The 21733-nt window shown below is 36.3% G+C and overlaps 1 protein-coding gene across 1 annotated transcript in view; it reads right to left on the reverse strand.

Moving 5' to 3' along the window:
• Nucleotides 1–4721: 4721 nt before the first annotated feature.
• CEP126 (centrosomal protein 126) overlaps nt 4722–21733 on the reverse strand; it is a 37570-nt gene continuing 20558 nt past the window's right edge. Inside the window, exons 6-11 of the mRNA XM_058836343.1 lie at nt 14874–16989; nt 10851–10975; nt 10436–10523; nt 9703–9912; nt 7316–7379; nt 4722–4865 (exon numbers count right to left, since the gene is read on the reverse strand). Coding sequence (XP_058692326.1) covers nt 4865; nt 7316–7379; nt 9703–9912; nt 10436–10523; nt 10851–10975; nt 14874–16989 — 2604 coding nt within the window. The 3' untranslated portion in view covers nt 4722–4864. The remainder of the gene's footprint in view (nt 4866–7315; nt 7380–9702; nt 9913–10435; nt 10524–10850; nt 10976–14873; nt 16990–21733) is intronic.

Genomic DNA, 21733 nt, shown 5'->3' on the forward strand with positions numbered 1-21733 from the left:
ACAGAGAGAGGGACTTAGTCACAGGGTGTGGATGGTATAGTAATTTGAAGAGCTCTGAAGAACTTAATTGCTTTCACATTTTCATCCAACTATATAACAATCCGAGAAAATGGGGAAAGACTAATTTATTACTGGCTTAGGAACTGTCTAGGAAATCCCAAGCTCACTCATCAACTCCATCTAGGTTGTTAAACACTTCACCTAAATGCACAGCCTGTGAGCCAAGTCACCTCATGTCCTTGGTAGGACTCACTTTACAGGAAAGGACAGAAGTTCACCCTTAGCATCCTGTGTTCTGTCTCCCAATTCTGCCTGTTGTTATGAGTGATCTCATGAAAGGTCAGTGGAAATATCATCCTGTCCGCCATATCCCCACATAGCTCTGTTCTCCAAAGGGAGATCGTGGTCATGGGCTGACTGGACAACACAGAAATCAGTCCTGCAATGCGAATAACCACGAGAGAATAATGCCAGCACTCTGACCAAGCGACCTCTGAAAGCCATGTTCCCAAGTGCCAAACCCTTTGCCTACAGCTGAGAACTGAGTTCAGACCTCTTGAATAGATTGTGTAAGTTTTGCTTTTTATTAGATGGCCAAACTGAGAAATCAGAAAGGGAAATAATTTCCATGGGCAAGAAATTACCAAATATTTAGGCGGACCTGAAACAAAACATTTCACATAGCTTTTGACTGATCTTATTTAGTCTCAAAACCTTATCTTGAAGTGAAAAGTCAAACTTTTAAATATAAACAGAAATATTTGAACTTCAGTGTTTTTTTTTTTTTATGAAAACTCTGAATATGAATTATTTCAGCAGCATTTCCTTTTTTAAAAATACATGTTTTCACATTTTCAATTTGCTTAATGGCACAACACTTCATTGATTATTCAATAACAGATAGTGGTCCATTCTAGTGGCATTTTTACCTAGCTGCAGGATGGCACAGCCTTCAAGAGATTCAGCATCTTTTAGAGTCTCATCATGGCACAAGTAAGAAGATCAAATAAAAATATTGCTGAAAATTGAATAAAAAGCATAGGAAAGTGATCTTTCCTTTCCTTTCCTTTCCTTTCCTTTCCTTTCCTTTCCTTTCCTTTCCTTTCCTTTCCTTTCCTTTCCTTTCCTTTCCTTTCCTTTCCTTTCCTTTCCTTTCCTTTCCTTTCCTTTCCTTTCCTTTCCTTTCCTTTCCTTTCCTTTCCTTTCCTTTCCTTTCCTTTCCTTTCCTTTCCTTTCCTTTCCTTTCCTTTCCTTTCCTTTCCTCCTTCCCCCTTCCTCCTTCCCCCTTCCTCCTTCCTCCTTCCTCTTCTTTTATTTCTCTTCTTTTCATTTTTCTTTCCTTCTTTTTTCCTTTTTTGTTTCTCTGAAAGAGTACAAACCATTGGATAAAAACTAAATAAAAATGTTAAACAATTGCTTTCTTCTTAAAAAATAAAAAAAATATTATATACAATAATAGAAACTTTATATGTATATTCGTGTCACCCACAGACACTTGGATCACCCTGGATCACTGCCACCATTGTTGTTGGTCTGGAATTCATATTCAGTATTGAAGGAATCGTGTGGCTATGATTTGAAATACAATTCCAAAAATATTGTGGAGTCATCTCTAGATATAGGGGGTCAAATTCAATTTGGATGAATTCTCTTATAAAAGCAATGGTACTGGAGAAGGAATCATTATGGGCCAGATGACTATGAATATTATGATAAGGATGAAAAACGGATATGGCACCTCCTGGCTACTTGATGGAGCAGATGTGTTCTAGTGTATTTAGTGAGAAGTAAGTCTGGCCATTCCCACACACCACCAGCCATGTTTTAGACAGCATTCTGCCCGTGTGTTTCTGGTTTCTTTTCTCCTGTGCATCGTCATTCCTGTTGTGTCTGTAGAATTTAACAGTATCAGTCAGGTTCTGATGCTGCCACACAACTCAAGACTTGTACACTATATACTGGCCTAACACAGGCGTATGCATATTTTGAGGTAGTCCTTTTGTCTCAAATGATTTGATGCACCCTCCTAGCAGCCTGTGGTTGTACAGCAGAGTAGTGTTCACTGCTGCAATTTTACACACATGTTGGCTGCCCCAAACACTGTCAGAAGGGTTTATTTGTGCCTGTTTTGGCTTCAAAACGCTGTTCAAATTGAGCAGGAACAGCAGCTGGAGGAGGAGGAGGGTCTCTGTCTTCTCCCAGTCCCCCCTCTTCCCACCCATTATCGCTGCAGCTCTTGCCACTGCCAAAACTTTATCAATGAGCATAGGGAAGGACCCTGCTGATCTAATGACCCTGTCTGGAAGAAAGTTCCAGAAGAGAAAGGAGAACCAGAATCTTGTTCAGAACTCCCAGGCTGCTGTGGCAGCTCCAGCTGCAGCCCAACCAATCCCTGGCTTGCTGCCTGTCCCTGTCAGCACTGAGGACTTGTCATAGTCCCCATGTGTCTGTAGCTTCACCTATCCCTCACACCCACAGAACAGCCATGCCTGTCACTTCTGCCTCCAATGCCAGTGGCAGGCCTCAGGTACACTGGTTCCTGCCATCCTAGATCCCAGGTGCTGGAGTGGATGGGGCTATTGGCTGTGGTGCCCTCCCAGATATAGAGGTAGATAATTTTCTTCTTAGCAGCATTGGAGACTGCTACACAGGTGATGGAGGAAAAGCTGGACCTTGGTAGGATAGGGGTGTTTTCACACCCTGTAAAGCCCTGGTAGGGCATAAAGGTTGTGTTAACATCAGCCCATTTCTTCTAACCCTGGCCTTCTCCTGGCCATGTCTGTGCTCAGGAGGCTGCTTGTCAATGACACCCTCATGAGGCTCTGCTCTGGCTTTTCACAAATGCTCAGAATCCAGCTGCTGCCCCTGGGCCCGCTCTCAATAGTGCACACTCCTGACGCCCAAGGGTCACCCTGTTTAGGCACCTAAACAAAAATTATACTTCACTATTGTCATAACCCAAAGTGACCTCAGAAACAAGGTTATTACCTTTGAGTTGAAGCTTGTAACTCTAAATCAAAAAACTAATTTGAAATTATTCTCCTGGAAATGTAAATGCAGGTACCTGCTTTTGAAAGAATATCTTCATGTAATTGAGGAAGTTGACTCATGTGCTTTACTTTTGCCACCTAAACTGATTAACAGGAGGAGAAACCTGGTTAAGCTGCTGCTCTGGCTTGCTGACTAGCCACTACCATGGCCTCTGGTATTTGGATTATTTGCTTTCCCTCTCTTAATCTCTGTGGGGAAACCTTCCCCTGCTATTTAAATGTTAAATTCTCACCATACTGGAATGTCACAGGGGACTGCTGACAAACAGAGATGTAAGGGCTCAGCATTTCAGGGCAAACCAATTTTGAGTTCCAACTCAAAATTCTCCTTGTTAGTTTGTTTCACGCCTTTTGCTGGGAATTCTACATTTATTTGACCACCAAAGATGAAGTAAGTACTGACACACATCAAAATCTTTTAGGCATGTGGACTTCAGCTATAGTTTCCCTTTTCTGGCAGAACTTTCAGAACAGATGGCAACAGTGGTCATAAGAAACCAAGTTTCTGCAATTTTGATGTTTAAATACAGTTTATCTTCATGGGCTCCAGACTGAAGTCAGCCCCTTAAACCCAGATTTTTCCTCCAAAGATGTTGTAATGCCTAGTTAGAGGAGAAATGCTATTTATTAATTATTATTCCATTCTTCAAAATATTTTCTTGAAAAAATCAATCTTTCCCTAAACCTTCTTTGTAAAATTTAAGCTGCTATTTGCTATGTGTAGTTCACCTTAGTCTTGGCTGACACAATGCACCAGCAGGTAGCTCTAAACCCTGATAAACAGTCCATTACTATGATGGGCACGTTTTCCTCTTCTCTTTTTCTTACAGGCTGGTTCCTTCCTAAGCAATGGCAGCACTTTTTAAAGACAATAGTATGATGATCTTGTTATGATGGGGAACAACAAACTTTTTAAAGCACTTTTTCCAAATAATAATTTAAAAGCTTCTTTTGGCAAGATGCATTCCACTTATAGGATACCAGTCTCTAAATGGGGGGATGTGTTCCTGTAGTTGCACTGTTGCAGCACTGAGTCCACTCCTGAAATAAGGCTCTCCTAAGCTTCCATACACTTTGTTTCAAAGACTAGCAGTAATACAATGTTACTGTATGCGGATAAAACACAGCCCTGGTCAAAGTACAGGAGTGCTTAAGGCTCCAGACAAACCCTACTATTGTTACTGTGTAGGTATGAACAGAAAATCAGGCATCTAATATAGAGTATAGATTGATTCTGCTTGTTTTTAAAAATAAAGAGATGTGGATGTGGCACCTGGGTACTGGTTTAATGGTAAATGCGGTCATGTCAGGTTGAACTTGATCTTCCAACTGAAATGATTTTGTGATTTTATGATTCTATGAATACTTATCTACTTTTTGTTGAAACAGCAGAGGAAGTGAAAAAGAAGTTAAAAAGTCACAATTTCTTAGCAATTAGCTAACTTCACAGATAAAGGTATCATGCTGGTTAACAAAAGGCCTTTAATCCAGAACTGGTATAACAATTCAGATGGGTTTTTAAAAATTTTACAATAAAGTGCAGAATAAAATAGACTTAGTTATCCTAAAAATGCTTACCAGTCAATTGACATTCATTATTTGAGTTTCAGCTTTCTTCTTGATTTTGTTGCTAATTTTGTAGTGTCAAATAGTACACATACTGCATATAAAGTATATAAAGTCACAAGATCCTGTAGCAGATAATGTCAGTGTCTCCTGTACAATTGCAGTGGGTTACCAGCTGGAGGTACTCTGGTATTGATGTGAGGCTATTGCAGGGCTGACCCAAGAGGAGGACATGCATTGCTGAATACTCTATAATAAAACAGAAAATAATGAGATATGCATGTATATAAAGAGAAATGTAATTATGTGTAACATTCAAGAAGCATCATTTGATGGTATCATGTGACCTGTTTTCCATTCTATAAGCAACTGCATACCTTCATCTGGATTTAGAGGTTGGTATTACAGAGTACAATGTCCTTCACAGAAATTACTGAGTAAATATCCATATTTTGTTTGGGTGCTCTGAAACAAGGAGAGCTGAAACAGGTTGTTCTCTTGGTGAAGTAAAAATTTAAAATCCCATTGCTTTTCCTAGCAGATTTGATGAAATCTCATCCCTGTGTATTTTTCGGCAGCTGGATACTTTTATGACACTTCATTCTTGTCATCAAGAATTCCAAACCAGTGGCTGAGATTTGAATGTACGTGGTGTTGCACTAAGTAGAGGTTTGCAACAAATGTATATCTATAGCTGGACACCTGTTTCAATGTGTAAGTATATACTTGTAGTGAAAGAACTTAAATGTCCATCAGAGAACTTACAGTTCCAGAGACTGGACAGCCTGAGCAATATTTAGTGTTTCTATCTTATTCATGAAATAAAAATCTTGTAGATGAATTAGTGGGAGAAAACTTTGCCACAGACCAGTCAGCCAAGAAAGAATTGTGTCTACTGAAAGCCAGGGAAAGGCATTGGTGAGGAGAACAGCTTTGTTTCCTTTTATTTTTAATGTAGGACAGACCATGAAGACCGGAGAAAAAGCTCAAAAATGCATTTTTAAAACACACTTAGATCCAATAAAGGCAACTGTGCAGAAAAAAGAAAAAAAATACAAGTTATTTAGCCATAAACAACTAAATGTATAAGAGGCAGAAGAAAGGAAGCTGAGGTTCCAAGTCACACCTCTTACTGAGATTCACAAGAAGAAAGGCACTGAGGCACCATGGTCTTTTCACATTCTCACTTCAAAACAGGCAATCATTTTGAGGGTGTTTTGGTCTCAAATTCAGAAAGCTGCAAAATCTTTACAAATAAAGACTATTTTCTTTAACATTTTTAGTGACAGCTTATCAAGGAAAGTATATGCAGTATGCAAAGCAGATCAGCTAGAGCATGATCACATAGCATGTACAGGAGCACCAGGGTATCAGGCTCAGCCAGCATGGGTTTAGGAAAGTCAGGTCCTCTTTGACTGACCTGATCACCTTCTATGACCAGGTCACCTACTCAGTGGATGCAGGAAAGGCTGTGCATATTCTTCATCTGGACTTCAGTAAAGTCTTTATCACAGTTTCCCACAGCAGTCTCCTGGAAAACTGGCTGCTTATGGTGTAAAATACTGTCTAGTTGGCTGATCCCAGAAAGTGGTGTTGCCTAGAGTTACATCCAGCTGGCACCTGGTCACAAGTGGGTTTCCCAAGGGCTCAGTGCTGGGGCCAGTTCTTTATCACTGATCTGGATGAGGGGATGAATACACCCTCAGTCACTTTGCAGCTGACACCAAGTTGGGTGGGAGTATTGATCTGCTGGTGGCTCTGCAGGGCAATCTGGACAGGCTGAATCAATGGGTCAGAGGAGGTTTAAGTTGGATATCAGGATGATTTTAATAATGGAAAAAGTTGTCAGTCATTGCCACGTGCTCTGCAGGGTAATGGTGGTGTCCACATCCCGTGTAGATGTGACACTTAAAGATGTGGGCTAGGAATGAACTGGGCGGTGCTTGGTTAATGGTTGGACTTGATGATCTGAGAGAACTTTTTCGACCAAAACAATTGTGTGATCCTATGTTTCTAAGCAGATGGTCATATCTGTACCTTTTCTTCAGTGTAAATTTATACTATAGGAGAAGACTGATGATACAGAATTATAAATACTAACTCCTGCATCATACACTGAACCTTCGAAAAGTAACTTTTGTACTTCAGACACTCATATACCTATTAATTTCTTTACATTCCAGGTATCATATTTTGTTTCCAGCTGACAAGATCTAGAATATGTGAAACAAAATACAAATACCTACTGAAGAAAATGGTATATTTTCAGGTCAAAGTAGGAATGCATTGCATTAACAATTATTTTATGCACTGTCTTGCATAATTATTGCTTTTCTCTCTATGTTGTTAAGAAATACAAATTACTTATGAGTTATATATATTTCAAATGGACCCTGCTAAATTACTGTTACTTAAAAGTTCATGGAACTTCCTGGACTTAGCAAGTGTCTTCAGATAACTAAATGAAAATGAAGCCAGAGGATGAGGCAGTCTGATATAAACTGTTAAAGCCTGTTTACAGTAATAAAACAGTTAATGGTTGTTGGGGCTTTTTACATAACCAGAAAATAGGGCAAGCTATTTCAGTATGTATATATATCTCTCAGTATTTTCAATGATATTTTTACAATAAAATAAGCCATAAGGTTAGTTTGTAGAAATTAAAGCTGAACATTTAATTAAATTAATTAAATACTTACTATGGGTTGCTTATCTGCAAAACATGTAAAGCAAATGGGTTTCTGGTAATGGCTTCTTGAACATCTGAAAAAAGCATGAAAGTATATAATGAATATTATAGAAACAAAATATTTCAATAAAAATAAGATTCACCATCAAATATTCAACTCTAAACTTTCTGAATATTGTGAAAATGTAATTTAATAGCACTGGTTTTATCTCCCCTACCAAAGTCAGCTGAAGTATAGGCCATGCCTCTATTTTTAAAATTTGCATCTAAATAGTATATGAACAAAAAATTTAGTATCAATAAAGACATCTAAATTTAGAGAAAAGAATGCCATCTACACTCTGGCAGCAAATATTCTGGATTGTAGATTGGCTAGTGATTGACTGCTATTCATTAAAAAGACCCATATAAAGCTAGTTTTTTAATTTGGTAACATGTGAAAATAAAGCCAAAAGAAGGGGTGTGAAAAGGTAACAGTTTAGAAAAGCAATGTACTTGTATGACATGTAAATACATACAACACTTACCTACTTACAAGTACTTACATGTAAGTCTACCTGTAAAATTTCCCAGCTTCCTATTACCAATTTTAATCCCTAAATAATTAGGCATGCCAATTAAATTTCAGAGATACGTACGTGTATGTATTACACTAACTTTCACGGTTACTTCGTTTGCAATCTGTTAACTCCTACGATTCTTTTGCTGTTTCTTCCATATTGCTATGTACCTTTCTTACAGTTTGCCTTTTCACACTTTGAAAACTTCAGCGTTCCTGCTCCCAGTTCTTTTTCTGAATTTACCTTTCCCTTCTCTGCAGCTTCTCTGTTACTTATACAGAAAATTAGTTTTATATGCTCATATTTCTCTTTTCGTATCTACTTTCTTAACCTAAGCACATCATACTGAAACACTTCTCTGGTAAAGAATGGATTCTTTAATTTCCATTTGCCTGGAAGCAATAACCACAGGTTATGATAAAATGAAATTCTGAACCACTGTTTGACAGAGCATGAATTGTAAACTACAGCTGCAGAAAGTTTCTAAACAATTGAAAAGACCTTTTATTCTGTTGTTGTAGTTTATAGGAAACTGAAGCCTTTTTCCTCAAAGTCAGACTATTCACCATGTAATGTAGAAATATAAGGATAGTGTGCAGAAGTTTAATAAGCTCTGGTTTAGTTTGATTCAGGTCAATTAGGGGGAAAATTGGGTAACCTGACCATGAAATGGTGCAGTCCAGAAGGATTAGTAGTGGAATAGTAAAGTGAAATCAACAGACTTTAAGAAAGCACACTCTAATAAACTCAAATAATTGGCATGTAAACTTTTATATGAGAAAAGTGCAAGGAAAATGTAAAATTCTGGAGAGCTGGCAATTCCATGTAGAGCACAAATGGCAAGCAGTTATTCCAATCATATAAAAAGCCAAGCAGAAATGTGAAGAGATTAAGTCATAAAGTCCCCACTGATTCCAAGTACAGGATGGAGCACACAAAATACCAAAACTATGCCAAGCTAATGTGAATTTTTAATGGAAGACCTGTATGATCACATTGGTCAAAGCAAACCCAAAAGTAGCAAGAGACCCAATAAGTTTGTTCTTCAAGTGTAATAGTTATCATAGGATGACTAATGAAAGTGTTAGCTAATGAATCACTAGGGAAAAATTTATAGAGTACAGACTTTTTCCCCACATTCTTCAGCAAAATGGAAGCTGTGATGGGGAGTTCATATAAAGAGCACCAGTTAAAGCAGGTAAGAAATCCACCTGGCATAAAAGAAGAACAAGTTAGAGAACACTTAGGTAAATCTGACGTTTTTAAAATGATTGCACAAGTAATATTCACTTAAGCATTTTTATTTATCTGCAGCAATGTCAGAACTCATTTCTAGCCTTTCAGAATTCATGGAGAAGAGGAACATTCTAAAATATTAGAAGAAAATGAAAAGCCATTCCTACATTTGTAAAACTATATGACAGAGAGGGCAATGATTTACAAAAAAGGATTGCAAAAAAATTAAGATGGATAAGCTTTAGAACAGATTTCCAAGTGAGACTGATGCATCTGATGCACCTTGAAGGAACAATTTTGACAAACATATCTTACAAACAGCATGTACAATTAGGCTGAACCAGTTTCTGAAGGTGTCCTCCCATCATATTGAGAGCTATTTTTTACCAAGACAAAGTAACTATTATTTTAAATTAATTTAATTGACTTAAATAGGGGGTTCCTGATTTTAATACACTGTTTGTTACATTTAGTAAATAACAACAACAACAATATATTTCTATTACAAGATTCCTGTTTTTTAATAAAAAAAAACCTATGCCAACAAAATATAAAGTTATTTAATGAATTGATGTAGCATTCCATTTGTTATCTAACTTACTCTGTAGCTTTAGATTCAGACAATCCAGGGACTGGAAAATCTTCTGTTCTTCTGCAGAAAGAGCACTTCTGCCTGGACATGGACCCCTTTTAAGCAGCAAGGGCTGGCTGGCAGGCTGCACACAGTCCATGGCTGCCAGAATTTCATCCTCTGCAATTGGTGTACTTGCTAGTTTTTCTGCCACTAGAAACTGAGCAATGCTTTCTGAAACTGAAGAGATTACAGGGGGAACTTCAAATGAGAAGGGCTTATTTGAATAAACATTTAAATAAACTACTTGTTTTCATGACTGGTCTGTGAAACACACAAAATTGACGTTAAAAGAAGAGAAAGGTGGCAAAATCAAGAAACATTATATGTTAGAAAATGAAATAATTAAGAACGCTAATGCATCTTACAAATGGCACCAGAGAAAGTCCTAATGAGTTTGGAAATATGTAATCATGGCGAGGAATATCTCTCCACATCATACAGTTATATGTGACAAATGCATTTAAAACCAAGGAGGAATGCAATGAAAACTGAATGTACATTGTAAGCATTTATAAAACCATTAATATCATGCTCTATGATGCTATATCTTACATTTACAGGAAAAAAAATTGCTGTAGAGAATTACCCTTTCTTACTTAGAATCACTGATGCCAAAAGACAAGTCATGTTACACAGTGGGTATATTCTGTCATTCTACTTTATGTATAACAAAGAACTGAAGTGAGTTGTCTTACTATACCTTCCTCAGATTTAGAGATGTTTTTCATTCTTTGTACTGGAACAAATGCAGACTGAATGGGACTCAGCTGGACAGCACATAATGAATTCTATAAAAAATATTGTAAAAGTACTTTAAGTATAATTTAAGGTAACTATACTACCTTCTGAACATGTTTTGTTTATTATTTAGTAGTACCAAATGTTTTCAACTGAAAAAATATTACCATACACAAGTACAGAGAAGTATTCTATATATTTTGTTTATATATATATATAATATTTATATTGGTTTTATTTCATTTGCAGTGACAGCAAGCTGACTAAGCACATTGATTCAAAATCATGTGACAAGGAACAAATCTTTGATATTCGTGAAACTCTTTCCACTTTGAAGATAAAAAACATTTTTATTTTTTATAGTATTTTATATTAACCTGTGCATGATGAGCAGGTTTCCATATTTTAGAGATGACACTTTGTCTTCGGCATTCTGACAAAGCTCGGTGTTTATTTTCATAGTTGTCAAAAACCTGATTTTGTCTCGTAACAGGAACACCACCTTAAAGGACATGCAGACAAAAGTAAACCAAAAATGTGTAAACAACATGATAAATATAGTAGATGCAAAACTAATAATGATGAGTGAATGTCTCTGTCTAAATTTTGATATTTACATCTGATCTCCTTAAATTGTCTTGGATGTGGACATAAGCAGCTTAAGTGAAGCCCAATGTTGAGTCCCAGATAATAAAGATGGTCTGTACAGAGATACAAGGTGGTCTTACCAAATAAAAAGGAGAAAGAAAGGTGAGCTGTGATATAAAAAATAACAAATAAGTAATGTTTTAGAAAATAAATTGCATTTAGAGAATAATCTTAAAGTCTAACTGTCCAACACCATAGGTGACTGCTGAGAAATTGTTGTATCTCAATGTTAATTGATTCAACTTTCATTAAGATTACATAGTAGTGTGCAGAAAACATGCAGTAGTTCACAGTTTATTTGATTCACAAAATTACAGAATGGTAGAGATGGGAAGGGACCTTCTGAAGTCATCTGGTCCAGTGCCCCCATTCAAGGAGACCCACATAGAGCTCATCGCCCAGGACCATGCTCTGATGGCTTTTGAGTGACTCTAAGGACGGAGACTCAAAAAAGTCTCTGGGCAATTTATGCCAGTGCTCAGTCACTGTCATAATAAAAAAAAAAGTTTCCTGATGTCCAGAGGGAAATTCCTGTGTTTCAGTTTGTACCCACTGCCCAGGTACTTTCAGTGGGCACCACTAAAGAGAGCCTGGCTCTATCATCTTTGCAGCTTCCTTCCAGGTATTTATAGATGTTGGTAAGATTCCCCAAGGCCTTCTCTTCTCCAGGCTGAATATCCCAAACTCTCTCAGCCTTTCCTCATAGGAGAGGTGCTCCAGTCCCTTTACCATCTTTGTAGCTCTTTGCTAGACTATCTCCAGCATGTCCATGTCTCTCTTGTACTGAGGAGCCCTGAACTGAACACAGTATTCCAGATGTGGCCTCACAGGTGTTGAGAGGTTTAAAAATCATGGATTTAAACCTTATTTCTATAGCTTGGCATTTTTTAGTTAATCTTATTAATTAATATCTCTTTGTGCTAATTTTTAAAAGGCAGTACTGCTGCACAGCATTTTCTCTCAGTGAGAGAGGTCTAATCTAGACAGTGTACTTCAAATTTATCTCAGTTTTGTCTGGCGTAGCAATACATTTTCAGAATTGAAGCATCGAGTTTCAAAATTAAAATTATGCTCTTAAACTTTCATGCATACAAACTGGAGATGCAAATTAGTATTTTCATGTGTAACTCAAGAATCTTCATAGCAAGGAGATACTATATTCTAATTTGTAAACACAGTTACTAGATTTGTAAATGGAGTTACTTGATTTAAACTTGGGAAGACAGATCACCTATTTATTACACAATAAATATTTACATGAGCAGTTTAATGTACAGTTCATAATTGACCAAGAGTTACATTACATCTAACACAACTTATATGTTTTCTGGTTATTACAGTGACATTAAAGCAGAATTCTTATCACTCATAGAAAAAGAAAAGAACTGATCCTGGAAACATATTTGAAACTTGTCATCTGGCTGCTGCCTTCAATAGTAACATGGAACATATTAGCTTTGAAATGTTGCCATCTAGTTATATGCAAATTATTGTAACATGATACATGGTGCTGAATAGCACCTGAAAAGGAAAGGAAATGTGATCATGTTACATTGAATATGAGAGAAAATAAAAAAAATAAAGAAAAAGAAAAAAGAACCCTCTTGTTATATAAGTAATGACATCATATTTTTCTGAAAAATAGAATTCAAAGCTGTTCTATGTGTATGCATCAATACTTAATTAATTTGCAAAACTAGATCAATGCCAAGGAGAAGATTCCTTTGAGACATATAAGACAAAATAATAATAATCAATAGTGTCTTTAAGGGAATACTGAACAGTCTACTGGTATTGAACTGTAAGCATGTTAATTTGCTCCATATTTGTCATGGGCTAAAGGTTAAACACATTTTTAAAGCCTTTACCGACTGAACAAGAAAGGTGCTTAAAATTCTAATATCCTGCTACAATAATATGTTATAATATGTGTCAGGCAGAAGATGAACTTGAACTTGAAGCCTGGAAGCCAAACTAAATTAAGATCCTCATGGAAAACAATTGTATTCATCTGGTTCTCACTTTCTTTACATTTGGCAAAGCATTGCAACAGATCACATTTTCTACAGTGTCTTCACAAACTTCATGGAACTCTGCAGATCCTTTACTAGAGAGCAGTGCAGTATTCAGTCTCATTGCAAGCACTTTAGGACAAGACTACGGTGTCTGTGTGCATTTGCAGGAAACTGAACAAATAACAGCAAGTCAGTAAGAGTTATCTAGAGTATTTAAAATCAAGAAGATTTTCAAAACACAAAATAAAAGCAGATACTGAGAGAGGGCAACCCACGTAAATTTTAAAAGGCAGTAACTCAGCCCTTCTCTAAAAGAGCTGGAGGTATGTGACTCTGGGGATGCAGCATTTAAAGTTGCAGTGAACACACTGTTAGTAGCGCACAACTTGGACCCAGGACATTTCCTGATTCATTGATCTGATGTGAAGATAAGGACATTAAGAGACAAAAATGTCTGCTGGAGGCAAGGTGTGGTAATGCAAGTCTTCATTCATTTCCAATGTAAAATCAAATAGGTTAAGTCACACAGATCTTAAACTCATGTTTGACTTTGAACTGGAACAGACAAGCAGATAATATTTTCTCTTCCCACCCCTGCTATAGGCCAAGAATATTCACCTGCCTGTATCTGCTCTTACACAACAGAGTTTTTCTGAATCACTCCATAGTTAAAACTCTGTATTATTGTAGATAAAACTAGAAATGTGGGGAGTTTAAAGTTATAGGTATTCATTATTTTGCTAGAAGTATCTTTGAGTTGCATGGGCAATCCTTGGGGTGATCCCAGTATGTGAAGCAGTTTGGAGTACTGCTTGTATCTGAAAAAGGGACTACAGCTTCAGGAGCTTCAGTTGCAGCTCTCAGGAGCTCCAGCTGCAGCCCTCAGTAGGAAGCAAACCAGCATACTAAATAGAAATTACAGGTACAAGGATGTCATCAGTGCCCAAGGCACAGAATATAGCTAGGCTGCACAGAACAAGGCAAATCAAAATGCATGAAATGTAAGTTGAAATGTAAATTGAAATGTAAACTCCAGGAGATTAAATTTTATTTTCCCAAAAATTTCTTATCCATGTTTCCTGTATCTTACCAACCAATCTGTGCCTCATATTGTTCCCAAGGTTTTTTTTTTAATAAAATGCAGGATTGTACCTCAAATTTCTTAAAATTCTTTATAAATCAGATATACCTTGCAGCAGAGAAAAGTTTGCCTGGCAGAAGCTATTTAATTTTTACTTATCTTTAATTATTGCTCAGGTTTTAATAGTATTATTGGGACTAAGTCTCAATAATTGTAGACATTTACAGTGTCAGCATTTTAAAAACACAGTAGAACTAAATGTCTTTCATGTGGCAGTGATTGCTGGACAACAAGCTATCACTCTAAGTTACCTTGTAAAACTGACTTGTATAAACCTAGTCACTTCCTCCTATATCATTATTTAGACCACCTGTCACATCTGCTCATTAGTCATGAATATAATCTCAGGGAAAATACTTCCGTTTTATTTAATATTGCAGAGAGCTATTAGAAATGAGGACTGATGTTTGAGAGGCCTCTGGGCACCACTAGAACAGAAATGAGAATGACAAATGGTGAAAGCTTGTTAAAACTGGCCGTGTTGTGTGAATGGATGAAAGGTTGGATGTTTTAACTGAAAACAAATCTGTGATGTGTTTGAAGAAGACTTTTGTCTGAACATCCCCCCACACCAGACCCAGAAACATGACTCTTACCAGTAGCAGAGTCTTTTGGAGCTTGGGTAGAATGTGCTCCGTGCCAGAAGGTGCTTGTTTTTCCAGCTGCTGGGATATGATGGAGCTGTAATCCCCTTTCTGTGTTAACAAGTTTTCTCTCAGAGCAAGTTACTGAATGATCTTGACAGGCGCTTGCCTGAACATTATTTACAGAACAAGTATTTTTTGCCCAAGGTTCATATTTGGCTGTGCTGCAGTCAGGTGTAGAGATGGCAGTGGCCAAGCCAGCACAACCAGCAGTATTCTCACTGTTTTCTGCACTGTTCCTATTTAAAACCTGACTTGCTAGCACCACATGCCTCTCATTGAAATCACTGGTAGCTTGCAGGCTGGAAGGCAGCAGTGACCGACACCCAGGTCTGGCTGTGTTTTCAACACTTCTGTTTCCCAGCAGAGGTGTGGAAGGTGGGTGAGGTGCAAGATATTTCCCTGGAGCTTTTTGAGTTTTATTGGCTTCAGTGGCTGACTGCAGTTGGATTGTAGTGCCTTTTTTCTTCTTGGGCATAACACATGACTGGACTCTTACAGATGTTTCTCTTCTGGTTATTTTTGCCTTATTTTTGAGTTGACCACCTTCTTTAATTTTAGCATTATTGATACATTCTAGGGGTTTACTTGCTTCATCTTTTGATACCATCCAAGCTTTCTTACCAGAAAAGGATCCTGTAGATGTAAATATATTCTGAGATGGGTATTCTTTATTTGATTTTTCAGTATTAACATTTGGTTTTGACATATGAGAATTTTTCTGATGATTTTTTATGAACATGGGGTTTGAAGGCTGAGCAACAACACTTAAATTATTTTTAGGAGCATTATTTGAAGTTTGAACACATTGCAGTTGTGAAGAAGATATTTCACTGATGCTTTTTTCATAGCATTTTTCATTATTTTCTATTATTATCTGGTCAATTTGGTCACACCATTTTAGCTTCCTATTGTATTTTTCATTTTCTGCACTTTTCTTTTTTATTTTTGCCAGTTCTAAACTGTCTCTGATAGATGACATGAGTTGAGTTCCAAGACTGATCCCATGGTCTGTAACCACAGCTTTGAAATGACTGGGTTCATATTTAGAATCCTTCTTCAAGATACTCCTGAATAACTTTGCTCTTTTTCTTTCAAGAATATTATTCTTCAGGATTTTTTCCTGTGCAGAAGCATCAGAATTGAACTCAGTATCAGGTAACAGTGAAATATTTTCAATAATATTTCTCTTCCCTTCTTTATTATTCAGTTGCTTAACTTCCAACAGAACTGAGGCATTTGGTATGTCCTGAAATAAAGATGTTTCTGAAATAATATCATTCATGCATTTAATATTTTCTTCTTTTGTTTTAGTCATTTTTCCTAAGGTATTTTTAAAAAAGCTTGTACTGATGTTTTTGTCCTTTGGTAATACATCATGTGTGCTGGGAATGCCAGTGGAACATCCCTGATTAGGAAATAAGATTACAGATGTTGCAATAGGTTGACTGGATGCTTGCATAGATTTAGTTCTCTCCTGTGGGGTCATTTTAAAACTCTGATCTTGCATCAGATCCTGAATTCTTTCTCCTGGAATAGAATAAGGGCTGTCCCAGGCTCTGCTAGGATTGAAAACAGGATGACCAGTGGCAAATGTGCTAGCTGTTCCAGAAGATGTCTTGCTTCTGTCTTTTATATTTTGCAGAAAACTAAATGCATTACTTACAGAGGTCTTTTGCTTACCAGAGGCAGAGAATTCTGCGGGTTGTTTTCCAGATCTGTGAGAAGTAGGTGATTCCTCTTCTGAAGTGTTTACATGTTCAGCAGGAGTTAGAATATTGTGTTTAGCTACAGGATCATGAATAGGTATGTTGTGGTAGTGCAGCAAATCTACATTTCTCAGACAATTATTTAGATGTGCATTTTTAGAAGCACTTTGATCTGTGTGAAGTAAACCATTATTCCTAGTCTGGCATTTTTCTGGATCATACAGGGCACAGTCACACTGTGTGGTAAAAGATGATTCACCCTGTGTTGTGCAATTGCCATTTTGTTCTCCAGCCTCAAGACTGTCAAGGCTCATCAGGCTTTCTGAATCATCTGTTTCTTTGACTTCTTGATGAAAATTCTGAAATACAGGCATAAAACTGAACTCTAAGATTCATCAGAAATGAGGTTTTGCTGATAATAATTTTTCATTAATGAGAGCTTAGACCAAATCAATATTGAGCCTAGCGTTTTTATGATTTGGGGTCATATCTCCATGAGTGTTTCCATCAAGTCAAAATTTACCTGTGTTAAATTGCAAAAGAAAATTACATAGTTTGGGAAGAAATCCAGAGGAAAGAGCAGCACAGTGCAACGAATTTAATCTTAAATTATATATAAATTCTGCAATATAAAAAAGGAACTAGAGTTATCTGAACAACAGTACTGTTTTTGAATTTCCCTATGAGACTGGGTGGTTTTCATCCTCTGTAAGGGTACTTGAGTTACAAATTGAAAGAGAATCCATGAAAATGAAGGTTTGTTAGGGGATCTACCCCAAACTGCAACTTTTCCATAATACTGGACTGAGTATATATCTTTTCATACAGAGTAGCACAAGTGATGCTGAGTTAAGCCTTGTCATGGCAAACACATGGAAGTCTCTTGGTTATCATAACCACAGTGATTAACAACCCCCCCGCAGTGAAACTCCTTTTTCAAGTCTTTCAGAGAGAATAAAAATATCTTCTGTTCTATGAGGACAGATCAGGTCCCAGGGCATAAGGGATTCTCATCCACTTCCCCAACCTTTTCGTTAAATTTTAATGGAGTGATGAATAACAGCAACTGGTACCATCTGAAACACCAGTGGGACAATTGTGTGCATGTACTATACAAATGTTTTCTTCACTATTACTCCTCTATCCAAGCACTGATATGCTGACATGGTTGAAAATACATACTTTGTTAAGTACAGGACTTCAAAAGACACATGAACATAAAGAAAATGAAGCATGTCAACAGTTTTCACAGCCTCATACACTCCTTCCTGGAAGTTCACTTTCACACAGCTCAGCAGCAAAGTTATTTTAAACCTAATGTTGGATAAAAATGATGTGAAAAATTAAGAGAAGCCGAATTAGATATGCAATCTTATGCAATATATATTTTTTTCATTAGTGACTTCAAATGGAAAATATTTCAACTAGAAAAATCTGTTAAGTAGTAACTGTATATCCCCTACATGACTGACTATATATCCCCTAGCAATGACATAGAATTGACATTTTGAAAACACACCAGAGTTCTTTAGCGAATAATAATGCATTTTTGTAGTAAACATTTTTTATTCTAATAAATTGTTATATCTAAATATTGTATATTTTATAGCTGTACAAATATATGTAGTTGCAGAAGGAAAAGCTTAGTAAGTCCTGAAAGACTTTTTATGATTGAATTAAATCTTATCTTACTCTAAATGTTTAGAGGTTGTGCAGTCTTCCATTATAATTATGATCTGAGATAAAGGTACTAAATAAAAGATCAAAGAAGGAAGTGTAGGGAAAGATTCCTTTAAGGAACATTTTCAAACTAAACCTATACAAACCAGTGTCCTTCTAATAGAAAAGAATAAGTAGAGCTTTGTTAGTTATTTATTAACCTTTATTTTTGGCTAAATCATATTGTTAACCTCTGCTTGAACTTCCCCAAACAAGGAAAAGGCATATCCCCAGAGTTCTCTGTATCAGGACAAATTTAAGAACTAACTTTGAAATTTTCAGAAGTGGAAAAACAGTGAAAACAAATTACAGTTGTCAGGCTTACTTCTAGTCTAATTTAGAAACTGCACCTGTATAGCAAAACATGGGTTTCTCAAATGACAGTTAGAAGAAAAACTTTGTAAAGATCTATTTTAAAAAAACCTTCTCTTGATAGCAGGTTAGCTCAAGCTGATAAATCTGGAGGGTGAAAGAAAATTTCCAACTTTTAAAAAATAAGATAAAATTCTAAGCAGCTGTGCTCAGAGGTTGAAAAAAGACATGTTCCTACATTATATAAATAAGTATGCTCCTTATAAAGCAAAACCCCATGGAAAACAAAATCTCAGTTGAGGTAACATCTAGAAATGTTAGGAGCTAAGGAACAAAGAAGTTCTCATTTAAATACACACTCACTCTTACTTAGTTCATGCAAATTTAATTCATTTACATTTATTTTGTTGCATCATACAATTTCATCCTTTCACACATTAAAGATGCTTAACATTCTCATTAAAATATTTACATATTTCCCAATTTATACTACTATTTAATGCAAATAAATGTCCCATTTCCTTGTAAAAATGTGTAATCAGAAGTACTTTTGCAGAAATAAAAAAGCATTCAACAATTATCCTTTTTTAGTCATCAATAAGTGAAGGGAAACAAACCTGGAAATCCCAATGACTTAATTTTATTTAATCCATGAGAATATTATAGGATGATAAGAAACCAAAATGTTCATAGAGTACTATATTGTTATTTACTGGATTTGCATTTTTCCTGTTGTATAAGTATGATTTATTGTATTGCCTATAGCCTGTATTATCTCATGTTATAATTCATGAAATCTAACACACATATCCACGTCCCTATGAAAGGAATGCTTCTGAGGAGTTAAAGAGGTCACTTGTATGACTTAGAACAGCTGTGTCAAGAAATTTCATTTTAGTAAAGCACTAAAACAAAGAGAAAACATGAGCCTAAGAGATCTTTCATAAGGCCAGTGAAAGGACAACATAGCAACAAGTAAAATTTTAAGTGAACCTGACAAGTGAATTATCTGTCAAAAGACTTTGTCAGAATGCTATTACACTAAAGAGCTGCTACATGTGTATTTGACATTTTCCGCTATAGAAGCGCTGACTGTTCATAATTCTAAGAGGTGAATGGGAACACTTCTGAAGAAAAAATCCTGAAAAAATGCTACGTATTCTGAAAACTGAGGTCACTCACACCTCTCACACTACTTGCTATTTTTGATAATTTCAACTGGTTACTTTACAGAGTTTTTTTGCCTTTTATATATGTATATTTATCATGTTACGCTTGACATTGACTGTGAAGTAAAAGACACCACTGAACTTAGATGCAAAATCAACTTTCAAAGCCAGTGAGGTACCTAAACAACTCGTTTCAAATTTATCAATTATGGAATGGGAATGTTCATTCAAAATTAATAATCTCATTTCTATATGAGTGTGAAAAACATCATGTACACAGCACTACACAGTACTTATTTCTCAGGAGATCTGGGCAGACTCAAGAGAGCAAGTTACACTGTACAAGGATTTTGGTGCTTACCTTAAAAAGGAGTTACATTCTATTGTGCCAAACTCACCAAAGAATCTATGAAGGTATAGGATGAGCAGAGAAAAGCTTACTAGCAACACTGCTGTGTTTCCCAGTCTGATATCTGGGTGCCTGATCTCCTCCCAGACTAAGGATACAGAAACTACCTATCTATGAATTGATGAGGTTTTGAAAGGACCTGATTTGCCTGTTCAGAAAGTCATCACAGTATGCTAGAAATGCAGGTTCAAACTTCTGAGGATAAAAAAAAAACTTGTTTCTAATTTCACAGGCATGCAGACAATTTCAGTAAGCCATACTATCAGAAGATTTTAAAAGAAAAAAGTAATCTGAACACTGAATACCAATGTTTTATTCTGATTTTTAGTCTTAATAAGCCCTGAGGTAAATGTACAAATTGTGTAGGAAACAGATTTTCAGTTGAACTTGTCTCTCTGTTGCTTTAGCATCTCAGTACTCAGAGTGCTGTTTTTAAGGTACCCTGTCCCAAGTATCTAACTCTCACACACTAATCTGGTCATTCAGTTCCAGGAGTGCAATTTATAACGCTAGGTGTAAATACTATTAAAATTGTTAAATGATTCAATGGTGAGGCAGTGTGCACCATAACGCATTGTTCCCTTTTTTTGTTTCTAACTCATTAATAAATTCAGTTTGAGCAAGCATTGTCTGCCCCACAAATTTGTCATATAACAGCAGCATGGGATTGCATAATTAAAAACCACGATAAGGCAAGTAGTCATAGAGAAATACTGGGCATGGATATGAATTATGAATTCTAAAAGTTCTTTAGTGTTTAAATAATAATAATTTTAATTATTGCATTTAACAAATTTGAATGAACTGGAGCCATAACATCAGTAAAAAAGAATAAATTAATATTACTTGACCAGTACACAGTTCCTGAATGAATCAGTGTGAATATAATTTTTAAAATAATCTCTCTTTCATCTGAGGAACTGCCCTACCAGAGCTCTTTATTTTCTAAAAAAATAGCACACATTTTTGTAGTCAATGAAAAAGGATTGTTTTTTCTTTTAACAGTATGCTTTGTAAAGCTTTTTTAACATGGTCCCACTCTTGTGCACTGCACAGCAGCAGACAGGGCAGAAGGTTGATTTATGTAAGGAAATCCTAAAGGTCAGATACAGAAATGTTTTCAGAATCATGGAATATCCCGAGCTGAAGGGGACCCACAAGGATCACTGAGTACAAAGCCTGACTCCATACAGGGCAACCTGAAGGCTAAATGATATATCTAAGAGCACTTTCTTGTACTTATATCTTTCTAGAAATAAATTTACCTAATAAAGCAGTTTCATGTAATTTCCAACAATCACTGCATGCTTCATTAATATAATCACTCATCTTGAAAAAAAATTCTGTGACTTACATGTTACCTGTTTTAAAAATTCAGTGTTTTTCAGTCAGATCTGTTTCAAGACATGCTTCCTAAGAACGTCACAGATTTGATTTATAAGAACTTGTACAAGCTTTCAGCATCTACCTTCCCCTAAATAGCCCACGAAATTT

The sequence above is a fragment of the Poecile atricapillus genome, chromosome 1 (genome assembly GCF_030490865.1).
Source record: "Poecile atricapillus isolate bPoeAtr1 chromosome 1, bPoeAtr1.hap1, whole genome shotgun sequence".
Taxonomy (NCBI): domain Eukaryota; kingdom Metazoa; phylum Chordata; class Aves; order Passeriformes; family Paridae; genus Poecile; species Poecile atricapillus.